Genomic DNA, 10,013 nt, shown 5'->3' with positions numbered 1-10,013 from the left:
TTCTCCTTGTGGTGGATTTGTTGTTTTTCTCCTTGTGGTGGATTTGTTGTTTTGCTCCTTGTGGTGGGTTGTTGTTTTTCTCCTAGCGATTGAGTTTGCTGTTTTCTCCTTGTGGTGGATTTTGTTGTTTTGCTCTTTGTGGTGGATTTGTTGCTTTTCTCCTTGTGGTGAATTTGTTATTTTTCTCCTTGTGGTGGATTTGTTATTTTTCTTCTTGTGGTGGATTTGTTATTTTTCTCCTTGTGATGGATTTGTTGTTTCCTCCTTGTGGTGGATTTGTTATTTTTCTCCTTGTGGTGGATTTTGTTGTTTTTCTCCTTGTGGTGGATTTGTTGTTTTTCTCCTTGTGGTGGATTTGTTGTTTTGCTCCTTGTGGTGGGTTGTTGTTTTTCTCCTAGCGATTGAGTTTGCTGTTTTCTCCTTGTGGTGGATTTTGTTGTTTTTCTCCTTGTGGTGGATTTGTTGCTTTTCTCCTTGTGGTGAATTTGTTATTTTTCTCCTTGTGGTGGATTTGTTATTTTTCTTCTTGTGGTAGATTTGTTATTTTTCTCCTTGTGATGGATTTGTTGTTTCCTCCTTGTGGTGGATTTGTTATTTTTCTCCTTGTGTTGGAGTTTGATGTTTTTCTTCTTGTGGTGGATTTGTTATTTTTCTCATTGTGATGGATTTGTTGTTTCCTCCTTGTGGTGGATTTGTTATTTTTCTCCTTGTGGTGGATTTTGTTGTTTTTCTCCTTGTGGTGGATTTGTTGCTTTTCTCCTTGTGGTGAATTTGTTATTTTTCTCCTTGTGGTGGATTTGTTATTTTTCTCCTTGTTGTGGATTTGTTGTTTTTCTCCTTGTGGTGGATTTGTTGTTTTGCTCTTTGTGGTGGATTTGTTGCTTTTCTCCTTGTGGTGAATTTGTTATTTTTCTCCTTGTGGTGGATTTGTATTTTTCTTCTTGTGGTGGATTTGTTATTTTTCTCCTTGTGATGGATTTGTTGTTTCCTCCTTGTGGTGGATTTGTTATTTTTCTCCTTGTGGTGGTTTTGTTATTTTTCTCCTTGTGGTGGATTTGTTATTTTTCTTCTTGTGGTAGATTTGTTTTTCTCCTTGTGATGGATCTGTTGTTTCCTCCTTGTGGTGGATTTGTTATTTTTCTCCTTGTGTTGGAGTTTGCTGCTTTCTCCATGTGGTGGATTTGTTATTTTTTCCATGTGGTGGATTTGTTGTTTTTCTACTTGTGGTGGATTTGTTGTTTTTCTCCTTGTGGTAGATTTGTTGTTTTTCTCCTTGTGATGGATTTGTTATTTTTCTCCTTGTTGTGGATTTGTTGTTTTTCTCCTTGTGGTGGATTTGTTGTTTTGCTCTTTGTGGTGGGTTGTTGTTTTTCTCCTAGCGATGGAGTTTGCTGTTTTCTCCTTTTGTCAGATTTTATCATTTTTCTCCTTGTGGCGGATTTTGAAATTTTTCTTCTTGTGGTGGATTTTGTTATTTTTCTCCTTGTGATGGATATTGTTGTGTTTTCCTTGCGGGGGATTTTGTTGTTTTTCTTTGTGTTGGATATTTTTATTTCTCTTCTAGCTGTGGATATTGTTGTATTTCAACTTCTGGAGGATGTTTATAATTTTGATATGGAATTTAAACATTTTATGCCGCAGTATTATTTCAATAGTATTCAACATTATTCAGCCTTCAGCCTTTATATACCTAACTATACTGTAGACCAAGAACCTTGCAGCGTGCCACTGTCCGGAGAGGTCAACTCCTAAGGTCAAATCTTCCCTTAACTTAGTCTAAGGAGAGACGCTGACACCGTTCTTGTTTATTTGGTCAGCAACTGTTACCGAGTGTTGAAAGGTATCTCCTCCTAAATTGACAAAGATGTCACCACGACTGACTATTAATTATATGTATAATTACCAGAACAAACAACACTGGTCACTTCAAAAATTGACGGCTACCCAGTGGTCATTTATCACTGCGCTAACCCGAAACTCCAAAACTCTCGGGGGAGGTAAAGTAAAACCCCATTATGTATGGTCAACTTCCTTATATGCATTACAATATTGTCTAGTACATCGGTAGTTTTAATGCAACAAAACCATTCATTATCGTAATTTCACTATCTACATATGATACAATGTAGATCTGTTGGCGTTTTGCTGTTAATACACAGAATAAAGTTTCCAGATATCCTTTGTTACCTGTTACGTTCCTCCTTGTAACCTAACAGTACTTTGGTATAGACAGGGAACAGTTATCGGAACCTGCCATGGTAAGCGGACTGGTGTAGATAAGTAATTATGCTAATTAGGCCCACCACCCGTGGTGTTTATGTAACATATCAGGGATATTAGTACACCATTTCAATCTATTTCTACACTCGTTAGCTAATCAACGTGATGATGGACATGCGCACGTGAGATCGACCTCCAAGGTCACATTGGTCAATATCATTCATTAGGACCTATGTTAAATACATTGTACAGATGAAATATAAAACAGTCTTACTTCAATAGTTAAATTCAATTAATTTAAGCTATAGTTAGTATAGATCATTTGACATCACATATGTCAATGTTTGCAGTAATTAATGATGACTTATGTTAAAAAGAATACTCAGTAAAGGGACACAAATCTTACCAGACACATTCATATCATCTGAAAAGTTTGCTTGGTGTTCCTTTTTATGTATCTTAATTTTACTTCAAAATTCATTCTTGCTTTACTTACACGTGTAATAATAACTTACTCTATAGAGACTTGTGAAAATGATGATCAAAATGGAATATAGGATATATGTTATACGTGAGTGTACTGCGATCCATTTTTTTCGATATTGCAGATATACTTACATGTACATTGCACCAAGACAAACGTCTTTGTAATTGGGGATCTCGTTATTATAGTACATGTAACGACTGTTCGTAAAAATCTCCATCGTGATATCAAATTTTATGTGAATTTCTATTTTACTCTTTATGCTCTCAAGAAGACGCCACTCCACAAATTGTGTATATTTATTGAGACGACAGGATTGGTTCACAACCTCATGTGATGGACGACAAGATTTACGTTGTCTCGCGTGCGCGCGCGCCGTTGATGCATCCCAATTACGTGTAGAAAATCCATGGAACAAATGGTTAGAAGGATCATTGCTCATATAGATTGTATATATATCCTCCTAGCTTTTAACACCTCCGTACATACTTCTCCCTACACCAGCACCTAACGGCCTGTGCAGGCCGGGCATCTGATAATTATGATGTATTTTGTAATATGCTGGCCGGAATTCAGCATCAGATTCGATTTGTTTTCGCTCGGAAAATGATTGTCTATGATTGTCGGACATGTGTAGGCTATTAGAAGTCACCCTCAAAACGATATTACAGAAAACATGGTATAGGGAGCACATGTACATAAATCAAAGACTCAGAGCTAAACGTAAATGGATTTATAGGGCATGGTAAATTAATGCGTTTGGAACATCACTACAGCTGTCAGCGGTCGGCTCACGGGGTAAACCGGCCTCCACTCAGATCTGTGTACACGAGTCGACTGCAGAAACAAGGAGTTAAGATTATAAGTCAAAATGTCGCTGAGATGTGTAGATACTATTGATTATCTCAATGAAATGGTATATCTTTTAACAGTAATATATAGCTTCAGCGAATGTTTCTTTGATACTTTTGAATTCTTAGAGAATGAAATCAATCTAACCCCAAACAAAGGTATTAATGTAAAGTATTTCACCATTCATTTTGTCCAAGTGTTTCTGCTGATTAAAAGCTATTTTAATGGTCGGATTTATCTGATACGATTAACGAAATTGTATGAATGAAATTGATTAAGAATACCATATATAAAAAGACATTTATTTATACTAGAGTATAGCATTTCACAAACTCGTTTTTCTTTGTCCACAAAAGAATACTATAAGACTCTTTCATATGTGGATATGAAGGATAGTGATATTCTACCCGAGGGTCACAAAATGTAGTAAAACCCGAGGCTTGCCGAGGGTTTTGCAACATTTTGTGATCCCGAGGGTAGAATATCCCTATCCTTCATATCCACTTATGAAAGAGTATTTTTCTTTCATACCACGACGTTTTACTGCAATTTTACAACTATAATATCCCGCCATTTTGAAATAAATTCGAAGAAATCCACGACTGGAAGTCAATTTCCATACATGAAAAATTACGTGATATTTTCAACACAAATCCTTTGCTTGCATCTTTTATAGTAAAACCAGTCAATTTTGTGAAAAAAATGTTAAAATTTTACCGAGGAAATAGAGATTTTGTTGACGCCGTGACGTCACGGTGCTTTATTGCATGGGTAGCCATGCAATACAGCCTCAGGCGACATGAGTGTATTGCCCTAGACCAGCCAGTATTACACGTGTAGGTATGAAAGAATATAAAATATATAATAGACCCATCAAAGAGCGCTGTCTTACATCTGTTCTATCTTTACGCTATTCAAATTAAACCTTCAAAATACCAAACTAGTAATAATATTGCGTGGCGTGGTTTGCTTTTCAAATCGGTACAAAATAGTTCAGTCAGCGATCGTGACTTCCGTAGCAAAATGACATCGCCAAAATATTTTTTAAAAACTCGCCAACTTGACTTGTGGAATGATATTCAATTTGCTATACTTGCCTACACATGAGCATAAGTCAGTATTTGATGCATAAGAGCATGAAGTGAAAATACTCATCACCCTCCAATGAACAATAATAAACATGTACCTAGCTACCTTAAAAGTCCATGTAAGGATAACGACATCGATAGGAATACTATGTTTGTAATAATTATTCACGTGCTCTCGTGCTGTAACCTAACATTACCCCTATCTGCACACTGTACACACCTAATTGGCATCCTAAATTACAGATATGACACAAAATAGAGCGGTTACATGACGTGCATAGGTTCCCATGGAGGAAGGCTGGGGAGTATAAACAGGAAACTGAACGTGAAGTGTAATCGATTCACTGCCACATTGTACTATCTAACTTATTAGAATTTCGACACAAGTTACACGTATTTATTATCTGTTTTCTAGGTTAGACGCGCACGTGTTTGCAGTAGTAGAACTCCGAGGTATATGTTGTTGGCCACGTGACTTCATACTTTGTTTTCATTCTCAATGGTTGAATCGTATCCTTCTTGTTAGGAATTCGAAAGAATGACGGGAATTTTTTTTATAAGTGTGTCAATGTTTCGCCTTGACTTTTGATATGTCACCAAGTTAAGAAATGAATTAGTTCTATTTGAAATTCAATACAACCAGCGAATGTTAATCGAAAGGTATCCAAAAATATATTAATATAAGTCTTTACGCTATATAACTTTCCGGATGGAGGTTACTGTAAAATTATAGAAATGACGACTGGCAACAGAGGGTCAAAGCGTTAAAATTCTTAATTCCAAAATACAAAATGACGTTAAACATAACAAAGGATATGTTTTATTTTACTTAAGATGATAGTAATATTGTATATTTTTTATTTTATGTTGAAGTTTGAAAATACAACACTATAACATATCCGACATATGTGACAGAACTTATCTGCTGATAGACCCGAAATTTAACTAGTTAATATCACACCACAAGGCCGACATTTTTGTTTACGTTTTTTTATCGTTTAAATCTTCGGTAAAGATGATATTTCTGGGACATTTACCAATTACAGTAATCAAGTAAGATTTAAACTTATTTTCCCATAAAATATAATTATAAATACAGGTATAACATTCTGGAATGATGAAACGCGTTTTGTTTAAATTACATTTCAACTTGATGTCTTACTAGTCTACTCACTAACATTACACGGCATGTTACTGTACCTTACAGTGACTAAATCATAGCGGGAGACAACTCTTGATAAAACATATGGTGGAGCCCTTTGTGCCGTAATGTAGCAACATTTTATTACCGAAATAAAGCGATGAACGTACTTTTGACGCAATAAGAAGGTTCTTGACAAACCTGATGAAGCTAATGATCCCGCCATATAGATTGTACCTACCAACCATCTCACGGGGCCGTGTCAAATGGATAGCCCCGCTTGTCAACAAATTGCCTAACATATTTGTAGCTCTTCAAAATTCCAGACAGCAACGCACGTAGGTCGCATTGCGTGGATTACCATAAAAAATGGTTACAGACGAAATCAAATGAATCTGCGATGATTTTCGTATGTATATATATGTTGACTAAACAACCGGTAACATGTGGCCCGTATTATAAATGAAATCCCATAAATTTGCATATTCTACCAAGGGTTATGTGAAGTACAGGCTGTTCATATGTACCTTTGCTTTAATAGTGTTATAATAATTTACAAAATCTCTTCATAAATGACTCAATAAATAATGGCAAAAAAGTTTATCTTTTTTTCAAATAGAGAGTCATATTTATTGATTACGTAACAGTTTGTGTTATTTAGGCCTTATTCAGGCTACAATGTATGGGAGGCCGTCTTTACATGACCCTGGCTGTAATTGGTCGTTAAGATAATCAAACAAACAAACAAATGTGGAATCCTTGGCGTTGTATAAATGGCATCAAATCCATTACATTTCGTATCGCCGATTCAGTCTTGCCGATTAGTATGCATTAAAGCACCAATAATCAGTCGTTATGTATGTTATTCTGTTTTGTATTAACCGTTTTACTCTATAACATATACGGTATACTTTTGAAAGTCGTGTGACTATAGTTAACTGCTGAGTCTACTTTGTGTGAATCACTATACCAATGATCGAGTATCTCATCTATTACATCTGTAACGGTATACAATCACTTTCTAAACTCTACATTTCTCCTCGAATATGTCAATTTACATTAAATATATATATTATCTGATTGGTTCACTTGGATTGGAATCACCTTTCAAAGACAATAGTTCTTCGTTAAACTTGCAAGTCGCGATAGAAGTTTCGAAAAAAAAACCTCCCGACTACTGAATTACCGCCACATTAACTGTGAAGTTATAGGAAGAGTATGGTTATATCTATATTTTACAGTGATATATAGTAGTGAAGTTATAGGAAGAGTATGGTTATATCTATATTTTACAGTGATATATAGTAGTGAAGTTATAGGAAGAGTATGGTTATATATATATTTTACAGTGATATATATTGATCACGATGGTTCATGTTCGATATATCATGTATATGTTCCTGTTTGAAACAACTGCAAACACATTGACTCTTAAAATGTCTACATTTATACATTAATTATTCTCTTTGAAAGTTTAGAAAATAAATCTGTTGAGTGGGATATTGCCTATCGAACGCATCAGGTGCTTAGTCATTATGATCGAGGAGGGACGTTATTTGAAATTTATATAAATACTTGTCCTGTGTAGGAAGACACCGTCAAAATGTGAAATCAAATAAAAATTCATGAGTACAACGTGACAAGCGACTAAATTAAACAGACTGAAAAGTGCAATTATATATGTGAAATTAGCTGTGAAGGAAGAGAACTCTTTTGCCACGGAATGAATTGTCAAGTTTGAAAATATGGAAGCCATTCTGTGTGGGTAGGAAGTGGTGTAACACAGGACTGTCGATTGAAGTGTTACGTCATCCCCTGATGGCGTCTGCCATAACAGTGACACACCATTAGACAAATTATCCAAGTTCTTGTTAACAAAATAACATGGCGTCTTAGTTCTAACGACTCCCACGAGAGGGCGCTGATGGTCGTTAATGGCAGCTATTGACAGCTGTACAGGGCCAATTGACTGATTGATATTACAGCTTCATATTCAATGGCGAGGTAAAATAAGCAGCATGTGGGTCCATATCCCATGTTCCCTACGCTCTGGTGTGTCAAAGATTACTACAGAACGGTTTCTTTAGATCTGCTGGATAGATGTTCCGTACTCTATTGTCTATCTATTCAATAATCCCGATTCGTTGCTCTTTTGGTATTGTCCGGTCCTGTCACATGAAAGATATTCTGTTAAAACAAACTGATTTCATGTCGGACGTTGTTCATTATTATGATTTTATTTAGTCCAATATGACTTCATCACTTATTTCAAGTTTTGACTGTTGTATGATTCATTACAATCACTTATTTCCCTCATCTGCGTTCTTGTTTGCGCCATTGACAGTATTATATGTACTAGCTTATATAGTGATCTTAAGTTTAAATGGGAAGTTCGTATTTGATAAAAAATCAAATGTACGTACCGCATTCAAACCAATTTGTAATATAATGTACAGGGAGCAAAGTCGTGATGGTGTTGATTCTAAACTGTTTTTTTTATGAAAACCTAAAATATTAGTTTTTTTTTATTGAAATATTTGAGATGGCGTGCACACCCTGTTACAACCACCAGGATACGTGTAATAAAGCGTCTATCATTTCATCAGAACTGACAAGGCTGTCTCTGACATGCCTGAAATATGTTTAGTTTCGTAAATCATAATTTTACGAAACTAATTCCATGCTATATTTATGGATTACGGAATAACTGTGGCTGTCTAAGCAGGGTGAAGATAGGCTAAATCGCAGCCACTACGATGCCAATCACAACCATAACACAGCTGGGGTGTTTAATGCTACAAACTAACGTCACTGTAGCCATCCCTAAATATGTAATTCATTTAACAATCTAGTCTAGATTCTGATGGGAAAAACAACACCAACATCACTTAATCCTGTGTTTACAAGGCGTAGACGTTCAGAGTTAATATCGAGGTATAAAATAAGCGTTATGTGTTTCAGTCGATTTGTATTTTATGTTTTAATACGATCCGGGAGTTTATACAAATAATACTTCCTATATTAGACTGTAATCGACTAGTGTTTAGGATTGAATACAGAATCATACAGTCAATCTTCAGTTTCTTTGTGTTAGATTAAACAACCCTCTTCCAATATACATATACATGTACATTTTTCAATAAAAACTTTTTTGGCGGAAGTTGTCTTTTCCGAATGCTGACATCAACTAAAACTGTTTTACGGAGTATACGATTGAGATCTTAATTATTCACTAAAGATGAAATCGAGAGAAAACTCGGCTATCTGATCGAGAGTATCTTGTTTTTATTTTTATCTTGACTTCGATTTCACTTGCTGTTATCATGTATCCCTCTTCTCGCTAAGTCAGGATGGTTTTGTGGTGTAACTTTGTCATGCATTTTGAAATATATATGCATTCTTTAAAGACATACCTTTCGACGGGATGGTTCTGCATCTGATCCACCCACTGTAGAAGTAGAATTAATGTATTCAATTATCGTTCAAACACGGTTAAATATCGTACAAGCAAAGTTAAGAACAAAATAAAATGGCTTTATTGTAATCATGATGTGAAAATGCTTGATAAAAATGACTGTAGTACTACATATTTTGCTAACAAAAGTATCTTCCGTTGCTTCATAACCTTGTAGTGTTCCATCAACATCGCACTGAAAAAAAAACGGTGACAGGACAGCATACAGTATTAAACAGTGTAAACAACATTTATCTATTGCATCTGGAATGTTACCCTTACTCTAATACACCGGAATGTAGTGCTAGCTCTAGAAGTCAACACCAATTTTTTGTCACACCTTTTATTAAAACTTTTATTATACCTCATGTTTATAACAGTGTCTGTGATTAATTGAAACACATCACATGACAGGGAAATAAAACCTCGCATTTCCCTCGGGGAAAATAAAACATCGTATTTACCTGAGGCACGTGCCCCTCTGGTGACCGCCCGTCTTTCACACGGAGTTATCTCCCCTTCCAATTGTACAACAATGACGGACGAAGCGTAAAACGTCATTTTTCACCTATTGCAAGTAGTGAATCGCGAATTTTCGGTATAATAAACAATTTATGTCCCCTGTGGCCGTGTGATATGAAGGTTTATTTACCCTCAGATGTAATATTTCCCTCCGGCAAGCCCTCGGAAAATATTACACCTTCGGGTAAATAAACCTCCATATCACACTGCCAACGTGGCCATAAATGCATAATATCATGTGTTTCAAACGTA

At 35.7% G+C, this 10,013-nt stretch overlaps 1 protein-coding gene across 1 annotated transcript; it reads right to left on the bottom strand.

The window, feature by feature from the left end:
- Positions 1 to 514: 514 nt before the first annotated feature.
- Positions 515 to 9,800, bottom strand: LOC138335677 (uncharacterized). Its single transcript, XM_069284839.1, has 3 exons — positions 9,704 to 9,800; positions 9,199 to 9,233; positions 515 to 889 (listed from the first exon to the last, which is right to left on the bottom strand). Exons 1-3 carry the CDS (start codon positions 9,798 to 9,800, stop codon positions 515 to 517), a joined length of 507 nt encoding a protein of 168 aa, XP_069140940.1.
- Positions 9,801 to 10,013: the final 213 nt, after the last annotated feature.

This window comes from Argopecten irradians, chromosome 11, assembly GCF_041381155.1.
Source record: "Argopecten irradians isolate NY chromosome 11, Ai_NY, whole genome shotgun sequence".
NCBI lineage: Eukaryota > Metazoa > Mollusca > Bivalvia > Pectinida > Pectinidae > Argopecten > Argopecten irradians.
This window is presented reverse-complemented; position numbering and strand designations above follow the sequence as displayed.